Source organism: Neodiprion fabricii, chromosome 5, assembly GCF_021155785.1.
Source record: "Neodiprion fabricii isolate iyNeoFabr1 chromosome 5, iyNeoFabr1.1, whole genome shotgun sequence".
Classification (NCBI taxonomy): domain Eukaryota; kingdom Metazoa; phylum Arthropoda; class Insecta; order Hymenoptera; family Diprionidae; genus Neodiprion; species Neodiprion fabricii.
Window position 1 is genome coordinate 2,035,542 of NC_060243.1, and position 20,951 is coordinate 2,056,492.

A 20,951-nucleotide genomic window follows, 5' to 3' on the forward strand; every position below is an offset into this window, starting at 1 on the left:
ATAACTGACATCGAGCAATCAATCGTCGAAACTTCGTACGAACATACGACTGTAAAAATGGTACGTGAGAGAATGATAAGAGAAAACGAGAAGCAATTGAAAATTCCCCACTGCAAAAACCAAAAAGAATCAGTTTTGCACTGGCAATGAGCCAGCCTTCGAACCCTCCGTTCTCACACCGCAGGTTCCAAGTTTATAGAGAGAGAAAAAGAATAATATCCGATTCGAATTTCCGACTACAACTTCAGATTCCGGATTAACGATATCAAAGCCCTCGGATATCGTGTTACATGAAGATATAAAGTTTTTTCGTTATTTTTGACCACTGTAATAGATCCATCGTTACAAAATTTTGCAAGTCTGACCTTGGATTCGTTATCGGTGACCCAAAAAACCTTCGCCTACCAATTTCTACCGAAATCGGAATATTTTTAGATTTTTTTCCGCCGCATCGAATCGTCATTTTGGATTTCGCAATCCGACTTCAGATTCGCGATCATCCGCCCAACAAACCGACGAGTACCAATATTCATCAAAATCCAAATGTTTTTAGTTTTGTTTCTTCACTTTATCGAATACGCCAAATTTAAATTTCGCAAATCTGACCTTGCTTGAGACTAGTGATTATAGATCCGTAAATCCGGTACCAATTTTCGTTGAAATCCATTCGTCCATTCTCAAAATATTTCTCGAACCGCGGGTGAAACGATCTTTTCTTCGCCAATTTTTTTCTTCACCATTATTATTATTATTATTATTGCAAAATCTTCCGAGGATATGAAAATGGAAGAGGAGAGGCGAGAAAAAAAAAATAAGGGTGAACCTTCCGAAAATTGAGGTTGAAACCGCGTCATTCCCTCGGCGAGAAACCCCCGAAAGTGAATAATAATCTTGATACGCTACACGTCGAGTACGATGATGATAATGGTGATGACGATGTTGCGGCAGGGAAAAGATACGTGCACACACGTGTAGGGAGGAAAAACGCGCTATGGCCGCGGAAGAAGTGTGATGTTTAAATATAAACGATGCGTCCGGGTTCCATGGTGATAAATCTTTCGGGGTACGGGTCTCGCCGCGAGATCGTACGTGACGCGTGACTGAGAGAAAAAGGGAGGAAAAATTGAAGGGACGAGAGAGAGAGAGAGAGAGAGAGAGAGAGAGAGAGAAATAAAGGGAGAAAGTGTCGTTGACCTTTCCTGCGGGCAGCGTTTCTACTTGTCTTCCCCTTCCCCTTATCTTTTCGACCACCAAAAGCTAAAGTGTCCTTTATATGCGTGTGTATTCTTGTATACATATACCGGGAGAATCTCTCGAAACTTGAAAATGAACCGCGCGTGCGCCGAACAATCAAATCTCATTGGTCGACGAAACGTTCCCGCGGCGACATTCTCGTCCGCGACGCAGGCGGGCCAACCTACGCAAAATGTCTGCGTTTGAATTTTCAAAGAGCGCAAGCGTCGAGTTCCGACCGTTCTTCGAAGAATCGACTTTCCGCCCCGACGACAAATGCTTCCGAAACCTTTCCGAGTCGCCGTCTCGATTCTTCGAGATCCTAACCTCGAAAATTCGTAGGAACCGCGTCGCCGGCGGAAAGAGTTTGACGGCTGAAAACTCGGGTTGGCCAGCCTGCGCGAACAGCCGATAAAACTCGCGCGTGCGCGGTTCGTTTTCGACTTTCAACAGATTCTCCCGGTATGTACGTATAGCATCTGTACGTGGGGAGGATCCCATACGTCAACTTGACCAATGATTTCCCCCCCCCCCCCATCACCATGTTTGATATGCTTAAGGATTTTTTATACGATTCTCCGATCGCAAAAAAGCGGTCCTGAATTTTTTCAGAGTTTTCTTTACAATGGATAATTTTTTATGATTATATAGACCTGTCTATTTTCAATTTCTTTCTTTTATTTTTCATATTTATATTTTAAATGTCTTTACGGATGGTTGATTTCTTTAGCTTTGAATAATATCAAGGTTAACAAAGTTTCTTCTCAGTGTATTTTCCTCGATTCGTACCTCAAGCATACAAATGTATGTATATATATATGAAAGTCGTGGAGAGAAAAGGTCGAATTTCAAAGTTCGATATTTATTTTCATCGTTCAAAGGAGTTGCATCTTATACCGCATACAGATATACAATCGTCCCCATTACAAAGAGTTTCTTCTTCGAGAGTCCGCACTTTTTCCGATATAAGATGTAAAAAAGAAGAGGAGGAGGAGGAGGAGGAGGAGAAACAAGAAATGGAAGGAGATATCCAGAGGAAATAGGATACGGGAAGAGAGAAAGGGATGGAATAAAAGGAACCCGGTTATTTTCCCTCCTCCTGCCGCAAGAAAATCATTTCATTGGTATCCGCGGGGGGATATTTCGCCCTTGGGTCCTTTTTCGAAAATTTCTAGGGTAATAAAATACGATATGGTCGATGAAGAAGTATAAAAGGAAGAGAAGTAAGGAGAAGATAAAAGTAGCAAAACAAAAGAAAAAAGAAACTAAATCAGAAATGAAAAGTTTCCATCGAGTTGTTCCAACATTTGTTTTTTTTTTATTTTAATACTCATTGTTAAATAGGTTTTTATTCTATAGTAATTTATTTATTCTATTTATAATATAGGTAAATTTATTCAGGATAACACGTCGCGAGTTCGTTCCAATAATGTGAATTTTTAATCAAATAAACGCGTGATCGACACGATTAAAAATTTCGTTGAACGTACCTCGATCGTTTTCTTTTTAGAAATGTCAAATTGTTCTATTAATCAAAATTTAGCTTCTTTTAATTCATCTTCTCTCGAGTCAAGAGTTAAATGGTTGAACATCAGATTTATTATTCGAACGATGTACATTTAGAATTCTATCGACTCAAAATTTCGTGGTAATTTACCCGATATCCGATGTCTGTGAAAATTCGAAAACTTAATGCTGTACATGTAGAAGTATAAATTGAAAAATAAATTCTCTACGCCATTAATATATTACAAAAGTTGAACACGTTTCCAAGTTACGTCAAAAACGTTTCACTTGTATCGTTAGGAGAACGTTAATCAGTTCGCGTGTCGTTCTGCCGCGTAATATAAAGCTGTATTATTATAATATACCAAAGTATATGTGTACATATATTTATACGTATACATTATAAACAAACACATATGTAGCATATAACAACAGAGCTGTAACGTCTCACCGAAGCCGCGAGGTAAAACGATGTATTAATTAGGGTGTCGTGGCGGAAGTTTTAGAAACTCGAGAATTATACGAGGAAATTCTCGACGACTGATGACGGAAGAAAAAAAAAAAAAGAATAAGATCGGCAGAACTTCGTGCGATAATTGAGAAATGATTGATTGTTCCTTGAACGGATATTTATTAATCATATGTAATAAATTTGGTCGAAATTTTAGCTAAAGAAAATTTAAAATCGACGTTAAGTTTAGTTACAAACAAAACGTGAATTTCATTCGTTAATGTGTAACGCCTTACTAGAAAAAAATAATTATTTTTTTTTTTTGGCATAATTGAACTGTGTAAAATGCATCTAAACGGTAATAATATGAAAAATTGACTTTGACGAAAATTTTGTATAATATTCGTAAATTCGTATTTAAAACAAAATAAATTTAATTATACATGATCGAGAATTTTCGTCAAGACAAAATTGAAGCTGTGAGAAATATAAAGAAAAACGGGAATTTCATGGACAGAAAATGAATATAACGATTGTCGATGTTATGCAACGATGATGAAAAATTTTCTTAAAACAAACCGTAAATTGCAAGCCAATTTTCAGTATATTGTTTCTCTTTCTCAAATTCCGTAAGTTTGTGTCTTGAAAACCAAGTCGTATATATTACAGTATATAGTGAATTCTTCTCCTACCTCGCATTGGGTTACATGACAATTAAAAAAAAAATTTTCTTTCTAATTTCATCATAACAACAGGTTGAGGAGAATTAAAATAAAAATCGAGGGTCGTTGAGAAAATATTTTCATTTGCGGTTTATTAATTGCTAAACGTACGGCCAGGAAGTTCCGATATTAATTCCTTTCGAATAATTCTCCCTGCTAATTGAAAAGGCATATATATATATATTAATATTAAACGCTGGTGCGCGTAAAAAAAAGTTCCTCAAACTTTGTTTGTTTTCTTTTTCTTTTTTTTTTTTTTGTTCTTCCTTCCCTTTTCCCTCCCTCACTTTCCTTCCCGTTATTCACCGCGCATCGATAAACGATTACTTGGGAACAATCGTTGTATTATTACAGGCGTAATAATTACGATTAATACTTGTACTCGAGAATTCACGTATTCGTAAACAAATCATGTATACACGTATACGTATAATTTTGAAACTAGAAATGAGTTTCGTATACTACGTATAGTGAGAAAAATCGTGTACTTCTACAAGTTTTAAATTGAATAATTTGAAAAATGAATATTTGCGACGCGTGGGATGAAAAAAATTCCGTCTCAACTGTCATAAATTCTCGTTCCCGCTGGGTGTACGAAAAAAAAAGTTCGGGATCAACTCGTCGCCTCTGCGTTTCATGTACGATACTATAATATATATTACAATATGTAAAAAAAAAATTGAATAAAAGAGAAAATAAATAATCAAAGAAAAACTAAATCTTATCGTGTGATATTTATATTGAAAAAAAAAAAATAAATAAATAAATAAATAAAATGACAACAACGAAATATTCAACTCTACCTCGACGAGATAAAATTTCAACATTTTCCACATCTTACATTGGTTATTTTTATACATGTACGTTGAAACAACGTCTTTTCTTTTTTTTTTTTTTTTCTTCTCTTTTACCATCATCAAACATCGAAAGGTCAGCGCTATTCAACCGTAATGCGAAATAATCAGGCCGCAATCCTAAAAATGTCCCGAGAGAATCGGTCCGATTCGTTCCGGAGACTTAACCACGACTAGGCATTGTGATTGCCTATACATATATATATATATATATATATATACATATATACACACGTCTGTACCAATCACACCGAGGAGAGAAATTAGCGCTGCGATTGCTTTACGGCGAAACTTATGAAATTACAATTCCTAGTCTGAGAATGTCGAAAAAGAATCGATTATTCTTTTCCGATTTATCGAGTACGATCGATTGTTTTTTTTTTTTTTTTCGTAAATCGTAATCGTCGTAATTTTTTACCGTCATTATATATATTATTGTTTTCCCCAATTACAATTGGCATAAATTAATAAATGAAAAGACCGGAAGTCGTGTTTTTTTTTTTTTTTATTCCACCCTTCTTCTTCGTTTACTTTTTTTTCTAAATATATTTACTTTTTACCCTCCGCTCTCTTCGCTAAACGAAGAGACATTGTGTAGTTACGGAAGGAAAATTGTTATTCTTCGTGCCACGTGGAATAAATATATGCTTGAAAATCGTGCAATCGGTCCTTCGTTACACGCATACATACCACGTGAATACGGATGAGAATAAAAGCAAAAGAAGAAGAAGAAGAAGAATAAGAAGAAGAAGAAGAAAGTTGGAAGGATTTTAAAAGAGGAAGAGACGACACTCGGCATAGGGAAAGCGAAAACGGTCAGATCGTTTCACGAGATTATCCTGCAAGCGGTTGGCATTTTTTTTATACATACCTATAAATATGGTATAATATGTAATTATGTACGTATACTTATAGTCTGTACAACGCTGTAAGGCGTGTCCGACATCAACGTTATTACAGTTTCGATGTGTATATACGCGTAATAATTTATATAATATACAACTAAACCTGCAAAATTATACCCTGTCTTTGTAACAAAGCCAACACGCGGTACAAAATTTTATATATAATGTAAAGATGGATGAAATTGATAAAAAAAGAATTGATGAACAGATGTGATAAAAAAAACAAAACAAAACAAAAAAAAAAATGGATATCCGAATCACTTTTGACTGTGTATGTGAATAATATTATTATTAACAATACTGTCGGGTGTTTTATTTTTCGGTCTTTTTTTTTTTAGTATTTCGGGAAGTAAACAACAAAAAAAAAAAAAAAATCGAGCACGAGCTGAAACAAATTTTTGGCAAAAATTATCCCACGAGTATATAAAAAAAAAAAAAAGAACGCTGTTATACGCAATATGCGGATACTTGAACGCGTTTCAATGGCGTGAAATAATTTGGGAGCCTCGTTAACTATGTAATTGACGAACGGATTAGTGGCTAATGCGGTTGGTTGAATGTTTGCTTAACGTGGGAAAACAAACCGACGTCGTATAAACGTTACACGTGTCTATGTACGTATACATATACGGATTTTACATACGTATTATGTAGTACGTATATTTATGTATGTACATATATACATACATACATACATACGCATGTATCCTCGCTGTGAATAAAAGTCAAGTGTAAACAAGCTGTTGTATACAACGCTTTCAACGTTTATACTTAAGTAATGAGTATATACCGGAAGAATCTCTTGAAACTTGAAAACGAATCGCGCGTGCGCCGAATAATCAAATCTCATTGGTCGGCGAAACGTTCCCGCGGCGATATTCTCGTCCGCGACGCAGGCGGGCCAACCTACGCAAAATGTCTGCGTTTGAATTTTCAAAGAGCGCAAGCGTCGAGTTCCGACCGTTCTTCGAAGAATCGACTTTCCGCCCCGACGACAAATGCTTCCGAAACCTTTCCGAGTCGCCGTCTCGATTCTTCGAGATCCTAACCTCGAAAATTCGTAGGAACCGCGTCGCCGGCGGAAAGAGTTTGACGGCTGAAAACTCGGGTTGGCCAGCCTGCGCGAACAGCCGATAAAACTCGCGCGTGCGCGGTTCGTTTTCGACTTTCAAGAGATTCTCCCGGTATATATACGCGTGTGTGCGTAAATCATACATCGAATTTTACGTCTACGCTCTTTGTTCTCTTTTTCTTCCCTACGATAAATATTGTATTTATATAGACAAATATTTAGAGTACATAAATTAGTACAACACCTATACCTACATACATACATACACGTATCACCTACGTCGTATATTTATTGATATTACATGACGTGGCGATTTTCGTTCCGTGAACGATGTATGCAAATCGATTCTGAGACAACGATGCAGATTTCGCGAACAGAGTTGCGCGTGTTTCGCGCAAAGTTAGGGGGCGGAATATAAAGGAAGAAAAGAAATAAAAAAAAAATTTATATACATATATATATATACACACATATACATACGTACGTCATACGTTACACATCGTGCACAAATCGCGTGATCCAAACAGAGAAAGAATCTTACGATCAGTGGCCCTCAGAAACGTTGACTCGCTATCATTAACAATAACCTATGGTTTTATTGCATTATACCGAAAAAGTTGTATCTTCATTCTCGCGTTATATATACATATATATATATATATATCGTAAACAAATGTGCTTAACCGCACGAATCATCATCCGTTTCGTGAGTTGTTTTTTCTTTGTCTTATTTCTTTTTTTCCTCTTGTTTTTGTATTTTTCTTAGCCCTTCTATAACACAAGTACCTAAACCTAATTTATGATACGTGTAATGTACAATACGTGTTGACGTAACGACAATTTTTCTGATGAAAAATAATTCTCACAACAAATATACCGCGCGTAACGATCGCTTGAAATTACTATTATTCGGTAAAGGAAGAAAGGGAGAAGAAAACGAAACCGAAAAAGAGGAGAAAAAAAAAAAAAAAAAAACTAAAGAAAAACAAAGGGTAGAGAAAAAAAAAACTACTCGTAAGAAAACCTGATGCGAAAATAATTCTATGCCGCGGACGCTAATGTGGTAAAAAAAAAAAAAAAAGAAACAAAAAAAATTAAAAATATACGTAAAATAGAAATCAATAAAAAAAAAAAAGAAATTGTAAACGTAGCCCTTGTTCGATTCCGCGTACCTGTAGCTACGTTGCGCGTGTGTGGAAGAATAAAGAACAAGGAAAACTGAAAAAGAACAATGGTGGAGAGAAATCGTCGACAAAAAATACGAAATCGAATCGCGCCTAAGGGGGAATAACAAATAAATGGACGGAGAGAGTGAGGAGGAAAAAAAAACAAAAAAAAAAATAAATAAAAAACAGCCAAGGTAAAAAATATTCAGTGCGGTGATCAGCAATCTCTGCGGCTCTGCTACAAACCCCTTTATTACACACGTCTGTACGATGTGTGTAAATATACATTACATATGTGTATACACGTGGAGATTTTCCACCCCTTGTTTTACACGTCGATTTCACGCTCGATTCTCGAGGGCAGTGGCAGTTAAAAATAATATCCACACATACACGCACATGCAAATATATATATATGTATATATGTATACGGAAAGTGGTGAAATTTCGGGCAAGGCGCGCTTTTTGTGTTGTGTAACAACAACAACAATAATAACAGTAATAATGGCAATAAAAACCTGAAGATTAACTCTGTTTTACATCCGTACCGTTTTCCTTTGATCTTTTGATTAGTCCTTCCAGTTCCAGAAATGAAAGCCCGCCACTCGTTTGGCTGAAAGACAGAAAGAGAGAGAGAGAGAGTTATAAGAGAAAAACATAAGTAGAATATAAAAGATGGTGAAAATTAAGAATGACGAAAAATAATTGATTTTAGATTAAACCGATTAATCGTGTATAATCGATTATTTTTCCTCACAATCGGTTTTTGTTTTTCACTCCCGCGAACAACGCAATACAATATCAATTTATAGGATTTTTAGTAACAATTAGTATCATTGTCTTGCTTACTAATTTACCTGTTTCATACAATAAGTGAAAGATGAATGAATATTTTGCACCCGTTATCGTAAAATATTTTCAACGAAACGATAAATTATGAAAAAACTTTTCCGCCATTCGAGACTGCACGATGAAATTTACAAAATTTTCGTTTCAAATTCACAGTTTCAAAAAAATACGATACAATCGATTAATCGATGCATCGATTATTTGTAACCAAACGGTCATCGCTGGTTGGAATTTCTGCCAAGAGATTGAAAAACGGAATAAAGAAATCGATAAAAATTGTACAAGAGCAAAACGAACGTAAAACCGAAAAATTCTGCAAAACGATAAAATGTTGGTAAAAAATGAAAATGCGAAAAAAAAATCCCGACCGATCTATTGGCTTACATTTTTTCCCGATTTTATATTTCTCCTTTCCTTCGTCTAGTTTTTTTCTAGTTTTTTTTTCCCACCCCCGATTTGCGGCCGTGCCCCCCCCCCCCCTTCCCCCACCGGCAATTGGGTCGAGGGAACGAAGAGGCTGAATACAAAACAGAGAAAAGTCGATGGTCGCAGCTCGTCTGCCGGCGATATGCGAGGGAAGGAAAAATAAAGAGAGGAAACGGGAAGAAGGGAAGTTTCACGCCTTTCCAAATTCAGCGCGACAGCGATTTTTGTTTTTTTTTTTTAAATATGTGGAAGTAATTCGAATCCCAGAATTGTGAACAAGAATCGAAAATAGGAGAGAAATCGTAACGTTTTCTAAAATTATGGAACTTTCAAAGTTAAATGTGTACAATCTTTATGTATATTTTGTCGTTGCGATATTTTTTTTTTTTTTTATAACGTATCTGCCTGCTTTAAAACTTCACAGTATCGAAGTGGAAAATATTTTGCATTCGGTAAAAACTCGACGATAGTAACACTTCAACATTTTCACACCGCAGACGTGAAATCGTTTGAAAAAAATTTCAGTACGCGTGCAAATGAAACCAGCAATACATGCACGTGCCAATTAGCATTTTATTTCGAAAAAGTTGAATTGCCCGTTTGTGTGACAATGAAAAAGATGAAAGGGGGAAAAAAACGGTTGGAAAAAGTTATCGGAGAATGTGAGAGAGCGAAAGGAGATACTAAAATGACAAACAACCCCGACCGAAATTCAAGCCTAAATCAGCGAGTGTCGTCCCTTGATCATTGCTAATTTTTTTTCACCCACCTCTCTCTCTCTCTCTCTCTCTCTTGGTCTTCTTAAGAGGGGAATGCCACATTGAAGGTCGAAAAAAAATGACCGATTTTTAAGAGTTGAAGTTTTTTTCACAGTAACAACAAACTGATGAAAGAATCGGATTTTTGGTATTTTTATTAAGCGTATATTAAACTTGTTTCGTACAAAGTCAGGCCCATATTTTTTTTAATATTAAATATTTTTTTAATAAACAATTTATACGAAACTAGTTTAATATACATTTAATAAAATACCAACAATCCGATCCCTTTATTAATTAGTTATCCTTGCGAAAGAAAAAGAAACTCTTAAAAATCGGTAATTTTTTCGGCTGACTCGATTCGGACCTTTACTACTGCGAGAAGAACCGATCCGCCGTTTTTCTCTATCACTTATACAAAAAGTCCCTGAATTTTTACGATACGTCACCGCGATGGGAACTGAAAATAAAATAAATAAAATAAAATTATGAATTATTTTCCAAACCTGTACAGAGATGACATAATTTGTTCAGAGTGAATGTTTAATTACTCTCCGACACAACTGTAATGACGCGATTTTTACGCTATTACCGCACAACAAGAAGTGTGATTAAAACTTGGAACGTTATTTTCTGAAACGTTAAAACAAGTGAATAACGAAAATAAAAATAATTTATAAATTTACTTAGCTTACAACATTTCGCAAAACATTATTGACGTATCGATTATATCGAGCGGAATCGATAACTCTGAATTCACATTCAACGTGTAATATTGCATAATTTACGATAATTATTTCCGACAGGTATAATAATGTATTTAGAGAGATGCGCGTTAGCAAGGCTGAACATAGTTGTATCATTCGTATACTATACGTATAATACTAATCCCGCTTGGCTGAGTATCGATCCACCATACATACGAAAAATTATAGATACACCGTAGAACGTTAAAATGACCAACGGGGCTGTGTGGGAAAAGAAAATGAAAACAATGAGAAGAGCAGAAAACAAGAGGATCAGATTCGATCGATTTATGAATAATCTAACCATGGTTGGAATATCGCCAACTTTCACTACGTATACATACGTATACCGGGAGAATCTCTTGAAACTTGAAAACGAACCGCGCGTGCGCCGAATGATTAAATCTCATTGGTCGGCGAAACGTTCCCGCGGCGATATTCTCGTCCGCGACGCAGGCGGGCCAACCTACGCAAAATGTCTGCGTTTGAATTTTCAAAGAGCGCAAGCGTCGAGTTCCGACCGTTCTTCGAAGAATCGACTTTCCGCCCCGACGACAAATGCTTCCGAAACCTTTCCGAGTCGCCGTCTCGATTCTTCGAGATCCTAACCTCGAAAATTCGTAGGAACCGCGTCGCCGGCGGAAAGAGTTTGACGGCTGAAAACTCGGGTTGGCCAGCCTGCGCGAACAGCCGATAAAACTCGCGCGTGCGCGGTTCGTTTTCAACTTTCAACAGATTCTCCCGATATGTATTCAATAAAAATTTTCTTCCACTTAGAAATTACGATTTATTCATTTATTCACCATATTGTCCACCTCCTTTTCTTTTAAAAAATTTCTTCAATTAACCTAAAATGTTGTTGTTTTTTTCGCAAAATCGAACCCGTCAAAGAAATTCGAAAAAAGCCTGGGAATAAAGAGAGAGAGAGAGAGAGAGAAAGGGAGACAGAGTCTCAATGTTTGCATATTATTGATTCCAAGGTTTTAATCTCGCGGTGCGATGCAGCTGAGAAAGGTTATACATATATGTATATATATAGACACATACATACATACATACGTACATGTACCTATATACCTTATACATCTTGGAAAATGTAGGTTATACGAACAAGAGGCGGAAGGAAATTTACTCTATGTGCGGGGATTCGGGTCGATGAATGGTTATAAGGTGTGTTATACGTCAGGGTTGCAGCCTCGTCGGTCAACCCCATCCCTCCTGCATAATACATGCACACCCAGTGTGTTCGCCCGGCAAGTACACACAATGCACTGCTATTCTATCCACAGTCTATCTATAGGTACTCGTGTATCTATGTACGTACGTACGTACCTACGTGGGTGCTATAAATGCGACGAGTAACTGAGCAGCGATTAAAATGGCACGTGACTACTACGGTTGTACGCACACTTGTATGGTATACATAGGTGTGTGTATATGTGTGTGAATAGGCAACGATAAGCTGCAAAAATAGACGACGAGTGTTCGATAGGCGAGGAGTTTAATGAGTTTAAATTAGTGTCGCAAAGTCGGGTTTTATCTTTCATTTTCATTTCATTTTATTTGCTTTTCTACTTTATCGTGGTATATTCATATTTTTCAAAATTCCTGCTCTTCTTCGATTATGGCGAGTGTAACGGTTATCGACACACGCTTGGACACCTTCATTTTTCAATGTTATTAATTTTAGACAGAAATCATCAATTTATCGATGAACAAAATCAATTGCTAGATGGTTAGAGACGATACAAATTTATTTTTTGATGACTTGAAAAGTGAGGACTAAACGGATACAATAAAATAGAAAAAAAACAGGTCAATAATTGAAACAGGATCAATAACCGGTACACTTACCTTACGTGTGAATTTTTTTTTTTTTTTTCTTGATTTTCGAAAATATCAAGGTACATATTTTTGAATCTAATTATTTATCGTGCTAATTATACGGTGACCAAAAAATATTTCACCACAGAAATAGGACAAATTTTAAAAAATCCTCTGCACGATGTAACAAAAATTATTATTATTATTATTATTATTATTATTATTATTATTATTATAAGCTTTCATCACCCATTATATACCATAACACAAAAATTCCCCGACATCTCTCTCTTACTCTCTCTACATTTACAAATTTCGAATTCTCTGTGAGTGTTTTTCTTTTTTTTTTTTTTTCCTTTTTTTCACCCTTCACTGTATATCAACCATCGCGTGCGTATGTAATCGAAAAAAATGTTCGCTTAGGAAAGGTAGACGCTCTCTGTTTGCAGGATAAAACTAACGAGATTTATTTTTTTTTTTTTTTTTGTTCGCTTCTCTTCTCTTTTTCCATTCAAGCCTAGAACGGTGACATTGTTTATTTTTTTTTTTTCTACCCGAAAAAAAAACACTCCAAATCTTATGAATTCCATTATCTCGGGCACGTCGTACCGTCAAGTTTCCTCTGCAGGGTTTAATATTCTTAGTTTTCTTGATAAAAAAAAAAAAAAAACGACTCTTTTCGCACAAGTTCAAAAAAAAAAAAGAAATGTGGCGAAAAAAGATCGACGCGTCTCTCGGAGTCGAAAACGGTAAACACTCGTTCTCTCCTGCGGCGGGAAATTTGAATTCGCGTTGCGTGTCCTCCCCCCCCCCCCCCCCCCCCCACGTTACCCCGTTCCAGGGTTAATTTCGAAATTGCCGCGTTACGTACGATATATCGAAACATTTCGACGAGTAAAATATTCTCGTTAATGGATTTTATATACATATATATATATATATATGTTTATTCGACTAACCGAGCGATAAAATTGTAACAACGATCGCTCGTCAAAAATTTAAAACTAAGCAACCGATCGGGTTCGTTCCGTCTTTCAACCCCCCCCCCCTGTTATTTTTTCATCCCCTACCGCCACTACCACCGGCAATTGGAAGGAGGCAGCGCGGCTCAGAAGCGGGCAGGTCAGGTCGATCGGCAGACCTTGACTCATATCATCGGCCGAGGACGTCGGAGCTGGGTGGTCTTTTTAGGGGTTGGTACCGGGACGGCGGGCGCATGCGTCCCGACCTCGCCGAGGATGTTGTACGCGTGAAAGAGCCGTGTGTAGCAGAGAGGCGTGGAGGTTGTGTGTAGTATACTATTCCTTTCACGTGCCACGCGAGAATCTCGCCTACGCACTGATTAACGAGAAACTCGCTGCTTGCTTTTCCGTCCTCCTTCCCTAAGCCGCCATCCTCCCCCCCCCCCCCTTTTATTGAGTTATGCCTTTGACTCGACGAATTTACAAGCGCACACACACGTACACGCATTTTTTTAGTCTTCTTTGTAATCCAGCTTGACTCCTGCACCGAACACTCGTTCCATCTTCAAAGGATTCGTTCTTTGTTTGATTTTTTTTTTTTTCTTTTTTTTTCCTTTTTCTTTGACATTTTTTTTTTTTTTTTTTTACCTCTTTTCGCCGAATGTGTACGTATGCGCGATTTTAAACGAAATTTTCCGTATCCTTGAGCGAGAAATTTTACACGACCTCGAAAATTGTATTACACACCGAGAGAAATTTTTAGTCACAGTTACCAGCTCGGTACTGAGCTATTTTCATTTTTCACCAAAATCGAGAAATGTAGTTCTAGGTAGAGAATGAAAATTAATCTTCTACCTATGACCCGGAAAGTCTAGTATCCGTTGCTATTCTTTCTCATCACGATCGCTGTTGCTATATATTCTTCCTGCTGTTGCGAAAATTTAATGCTCGTGCAAGAATAAATTGACGTTAACGCTTTATTTGTCTAAAAAAGTAGAGTAAACCTCAAAAACTGATTTTGCGTTGCAACAACCAGAAAAGGATCGACGATAGTGCAAATTTTTTACGTATTCTTAACTTTTTTTTTTCTCTTCTCTCTTTTTAAAAACCTTTCTTTATTTTTTCTCTCGTCTCAATTTTATTTTTTTATCTCTTTTTTTTTTTTTCATCTCTCCCGCCCGTTCCCGTTTCCACCGTATCCACAAGGGATTTCGAAGATGGATGAACTCTTCTTCCTTATCCCACGTACACGTATAGTTTATACATGTATCATATATATAATAACAAATATGCACGTGGGTATTACAGCGTATAGAAACATTTTATCTCGATTACTCGGATCGCGAACAATTTTTTTTTTTTCTTTTTTTTTTTTTTATTCAACATATAATTATTAATATTATTATTTTTTGTCTTCCCGCGACATCTTCCAAGGGTAAAAAATCCAAGGGGATCGTGAAAAGAAAAGAATATTTCTCCGAGTTTCGTTCGTTGGCTAAAATGTTTGAAAGAAAATGTAAGAGGAAAAGAAGAAGGACACGCTCGGTTTGTAAAAATTTGACAAAAAAAAAGAAAAAAAAGAAAAAAACGTAATTCGAATTCCGTTCCGTATCCGAATAAAACGTGTACCTGTAGGATATTTGCATGCGAAATTTTGTAACAGCGCATATAAGAGGGGGGTGGTGGATACCGAGTATGTAAAATTATACTCGCGCGGTTCCTCGAGTAATATTATAAGACCACCGATGCAATAGCCTCGGATTTTTCCTCGATACTATCTATGACTCTATCAGCTTGTGAGACCAGACCCTGCGGCACTGCGACGTCTCCTTCAGTAATATTTACGTTTAATAGCCTGCAGCTGCACGTAGTGGATAAAGTAGATACTCGATATACATACATATATATATATGTATATGCATATATACGTATATGTATGTATGTACGAATATTAAAACGAGTATCGACTATCACATTTTTTTGCCTTTCTTCTCTCCTCGTTCCCTTCTACTTCCAACAACTTCTCCTACAACGGAGTTTACCGATTATTTGTAAAAAGAGATTGAAAAAACAAATGAATAAATAAATAAATAAATAAACAGAAATTTATTACAGGTAAGCGACTTATTTTTTTTCAAAATCATGATAATATCCACGATCTATAAATAAATGTGTTCAAGTAATCTGACTATAAATAATTGTACTGTCATCGTAAATTGTACCGCTTACAAACATTTGTAATTGACAATTGAATGACAAATTCACGGTCGAAATTATTTTAATTAATCTTCAACGACTCTTCTCATCTCGTCTCTTATTTCTTCCGTTCCCTTTCTCGACTCGTTTGAAATTTTAGGCCGACGAGAGTGTTGTAACAATAGGATGGTGAACTTATTCCTGCGCGTCGGAGAAAAAGAGTGGGAAAAAGAGAGAGAAAAAAAAAAAGAAAATGAAAAGATATTTGTTACTTTATCATTTTGGAACCAAGGATTTAACTGATGTAACGCAAAACATGGTCAACAATTTTTGCACACCTTAGCAAACAAAATTTTTCCGTATCAAATTATTCCAAAGTATTAAATAAATACGATACCTAAGTAGATTCAATCACGGTTGAGATTTTTTTTACTTTCACTTCTCTCTACCTTTTTCTTTCTCCTCCCACTCAAGACGAAGTAAGGAAAACGGAAACTCGTCACGTCACCTGATTCCGAGTTTCTACACGTATACGTCTATATTATTCGCTATATACTAAACTCTTTTGTATTATCCTTTCCTTTTAACAATTCGTGGTTGGGATAGAATAGAATCGAGTATAATAGAACAGAATAGAATGGAATGTAATGGAATGTAATGGAATGGAATGGAATATAATGGAAGGGCTGTCTGTACGTTGTTTCGGTCCGTTTGTTTCTTATACGGCATCAGATTATCTAAACAATGGTTAAAATTAGCGGCTCGATAATTGAGGGGATGAAAAATCGTACCTTCCATTTTTCTCTAGGTCCGATCGTGTACGATGTATAATGTTTAATAGGAAGTAGCGGCGAGATATTATCGCAGGATAATCGTCCGTGGTCCGTTATTTGATAAAAATAAAAGAAGAAAAAGAAATAAAAATAATTGTTTGCTTCTATTCGTCAAGCAGCTATTTTAAATCGCGATAAGGAAGTAAATTTATTGCAACAAAGTTTCACCCGATGCGATAACGATAAAATAATCAAGAGTTTGGCGAAGGGAAACGAACGATTAATATTATTCCATTTTGTATGCAGAATAACAATAGTTGAGTATTAAGTGTATGACGTAAAATACAAATTCAATTTTTATACAATCTTAATCTTGTTGAATGATTCTCTTCAATCAATCAAAGATCTCAACGACGATTGAAATTTTACACAACTATTATTAACTAGTACGGGTATAAATAAACATCAACGTTTCGTCGAAAAATTCTACAACTCATTTTCGATGATTAATGGTTCGTAAGTTTGAAGGAGGAAGAAAAAAAAAAATAAATAAAATAATAATAAATCATTTGCCACCAATTAATAATTCCTCGCACAATTAATTTAAACGAGTTATTAATAATCTTGTAATACCAGTTTTTTTTTTCTTCTTCTCGCAATATGTTAACAGGTCTGAAAATAATGCGGTGAAGAAAATTCACAGCGCAGATGCTCAGCAAAAAGTATTCGCCTCGTCAAGACTGGTCCTACCAATCCCCCATAGATGTTTTGTAAGTTGAACTACGATGATTTATTTAAAAAATAATAATTAATTTTCACCATTTTATACACATTTTTCTTTTTTTCTCAATTTCATAACCCAACTATCGTCAAGTTTTCGAGCAGCTAATATTCAGATATTTATATTATACAATTGAAAATACTCGTGTCAATTTTATAATTAGATTTTCCCCTTTGACAATAATTACAACGAATAATTATCGCAACGCGTTATTGCACCTGTATACGTATAATCAATTATATACAGTCGCAGGCTAGAATAATTTTCCCAACAAACGCGAGAGAGCCGACAGCAAAAAAAAAAAAAAAAAAAAAAAAGAATGTACTAAAATTATGAACGACGAGTTTAGCAAGCACGAATTAAGCGTTTCAAATCGCTCTATAGAATGGTGAAAACTTTCGAATGTTGTTGTAGAGAAAAAAAAAAAAAAGAAAAAAAAAAGGAAGAAGGAAAGTGAAGTTTTATTCGATTTCCATAAGGGGTAAAAGAAAAAAAAGAAAAAAAAAAAAACAAACAAACTCCGGCAAACAGCGATGCAATCTTTGTACGCGATCGATGAAAGCGATGGAGTTTCGATGGTGAGAAACGGATGAAGGATATTTCAATATTTGTTTGGTGAAATACGATTAGAATCTCCCGGGTGCAGCATATACATATACGACGGTTATGTATTCCTTGTACGTCTATACGAGATGAGCAAATTGATCGAACAGTCGTCCAGTCGCTTGCTTTCCGCCGCTTCATACATACACTCGTATAAGTCAGAGTTCACACATCGAGGGTTATACATATAATAATACGCAAGATACACACGAACGATTGTACGAGTAATAATATTTCATTCATCGGGTTGATCTAGGCGAAAACGAGAGATAAATTTGACCCGCGTTATCTGTACAAGATAAAAGATGACTAAATTCATTTAAGATGATTATCTCAGATATCATTATAAAGAAGTGAAAAAAAGACGAAGATGAACGAGAGATTTGCTGGGCAATAGTGAAAGATAAGTTTCATCCGTGTTGTCTGTATAAGATGAAAGATGACTAAATTCATTCAAGATGATTATCTCAAATATCGTTATATAGTAACTGAAAAACAAGCACGAAGGTTAACGGGAAATTCGTCCAGGCGAGAATGAAAGATAAATTTCACCCGCGTTATCTGTACAAGATGAAAGATGATTATCTCGAGATAATTTTTTTTTATCTAGATAACGTACAATCAAATTAATTTTTCCAAGTTTTCAAATAAAATATGTTCCGAGTTGGAAAATGAGCGTACGAATCGAGGCCGTGCTGGCATCGAAATAGAATGACGTGTCTGACCGACAGATGGATGCCGCGATCCGCCATGAGGCCGGCAGAGGCGGACGCGGCGGACTGCATCCTGGTCGTCGGCATATCGCGTCCGAAGATGGCGGCGGCGTTCCTCTCCGTGGCCCTGATATCCCTATTCCTGACGTTCCACGTCCTCTACGACAGCGCCGTCTACAGTCTGCACGCCGCTTCGGGTGTCGAGGGCAGGACGGTGCAGGAGATGGTCTCGAAGGTCCGAGTCACGCCGCCGCTACTATTCTCGAACAAGGTACACTTCCCAAGGACGAGCCGGCATCTACCACAGGCGATAATAATCGGCGTTAGAAAATGCGGCACCCGCGCCCTCCTCGAGATGCTGTTCCTACATCCCCAGATACAGAAGGCGGCCGGTGAGGTTCACTTCTTCGACCGCGACGACAATTACGGAAAGGGCCTCGAGTGGTACAGGAGGAAGATGCCGTACTCGTTCAAGGGGCAAATCACCATCGAGAAAAGTCCCAGCTACTTTGTCACACCCGAGGTAACGATGCTCGAATTGACTTTCTTGCTTTTTTATAAACCTTACAGGCGCCTCGATGTTTGGGAAGTTGGAATTAACCGGTTGACTGGTACAGTTTTCGTGCAGAAACTGGTGGCCACATATAACCGACCAAATTACACCGAAAATTGGTACCCGGGGTTTTTTTAATACAGGGGTAAGTTGGCGTAAATTGTTCCGTTGTGTTCAAATTCGAAACGCGGTGTACCTGTATGGGTTTCAACTATTGCTGTCACCGTTTTGGATCCTTCATATTGCAATTCTTCAATTCTGATAACGGACCCATCATCAGCGACCTAAAAAACCCCCGAGTAACAAGTTTCGAAGGACTTATTCCACTTCTCGATTTTTTGGTAGGTACCTGCAAGGGTGCTGAGGCCTCTCTCAAGCCGCCATTTCGAACCCGAATCCGATACCGAATTTATCAATTCTGCTTTCAAATTTGGATTCAGCGACTCCCAAAACTGTAGTGTACCAATATTCGTCCAAATCCATCAAGAATCGTCAGACTAATTAAAAAACGTCCATGTTCCAAGTGTCCAATTCGGACACTTTTTTCCTGTACACATCCGATCGATTACCAGTCAACCGGTTAGTCAATTACCGTAAAAAGTACCGTCAAGTACATGACGAAGATAAAAATCGGATTTACCGTACAAAACAACACCCCGACTTCCAGAGTCCATTTACCAAAAAATTTCCTCCAATTTTTTCGGCTTATCGTACGCAAGAATATAAAGAAGATTATATACCGCTTGATTTCCAAAAGGTACCGGAGAGAATCAGGGCTATGAACGCTAGCGTGAAACTATTGCTGATAGTCCGCGAGCCGGTGACGAGAACGATATCGGATTACACCCAGCTTCGAAGCCACGGTTCAACGGCGTCCTCGGCAACGTCTTCGGCGACGTCCTCGTCGAAGACGCCGCCTCAGCAACCCTCGTTCGGTCGTAGTTTCGAGGACCTCGTCCTGCTGCCCGACGGTTCGATAAACGAGTCGTACAGACCAGTGGCGATATCGCTTTACCACACGCACATGCACCGATGGTTGGAGGTCTTTTCGCGGAGTCAGATCCTCGTGGTTAACGGAGACCAACTGATCGAGGACCCGGTTCCCCAGCTGAGAAGGATCGAGGAATTCCTCGGGATAGAGCCGCGCATCGGCAGGCAGAACTTCTACTTCAATCACACGAAGGGCTTTTACTGTCTGAGAAACGAGACGGCCGACAAATGTCTACGCGAGAGCAAAGGTCGAAGACATCCGAGAGTCAGTCCTGTTGTCGTCACGAAGCTAAGACGGTTCTTCAACGAGCACAATCAGCGATTCTACGAACTCGTTGGCGAGGATCTAGGATGGCCCGAGGAGTAGAGACGATCGTAGATCGGACGACGGATGTTGGTCGTGATCACGGTCTTACATACAGGTCCGGAAACTATTAGGGTGGGGAATGACTCGGATAATGAGGCAGAACCGTGGTTCTCGTCTTCGCCGTCCGCAGCGCTGCCCCCTCGGGGTGAGCCAATCATAAATCAGATCCGAACAGCTGATTTTTCGGAATCAACACTCAAAAATGAAGAAAGATGCGAATAAAAAATGATTGAGATGCTTACCAGCATTCCATGGCGGGCGTGACAATTGTTTTATTTTAACGGAATCCTCAAATGTTTAAGTCAACAAAATCCATAAACGTCAAGCGAGGGCTCACAACTTTTGAGACAGTTTGATATCTTGTGTAGATGATCCACCGTTTACACACTTCACACTGAGTTACGAACTGTCAAAAACTTCGATGAGCAGGTTATCTTATCGGTATATATCTATATCTATCATACCCCGGGCCAATGGCGCCCCTAGCGGATAGATAGGAAA

General features: G+C 37.5%; 1 protein-coding gene across 1 annotated transcript in view; it reads left to right on the forward strand.

Moving 5' to 3' along the window:
• LOC124183061 (heparan sulfate glucosamine 3-O-sulfotransferase 1) overlaps positions 1-20,635 on the forward strand; it is a 28,447-nt gene extending 7,812 nt beyond the window's left edge. The window contains exons 3-5 of the mRNA XM_046571059.1: positions 17,114-17,213; positions 18,559-19,063; positions 19,851-20,635. Of these exons, the coding sequence (XP_046427015.1) occupies positions 17,152-17,213; positions 18,559-19,063; positions 19,851-20,450 (1,167 nt within the window). The 5' untranslated portion in view covers positions 17,114-17,151 and the 3' untranslated portion in view covers positions 20,451-20,635. The remainder of the gene's footprint in view (positions 1-17,113; positions 17,214-18,558; positions 19,064-19,850) is intronic.
• Positions 20,636-20,951: the final 316 nt, after the last annotated feature.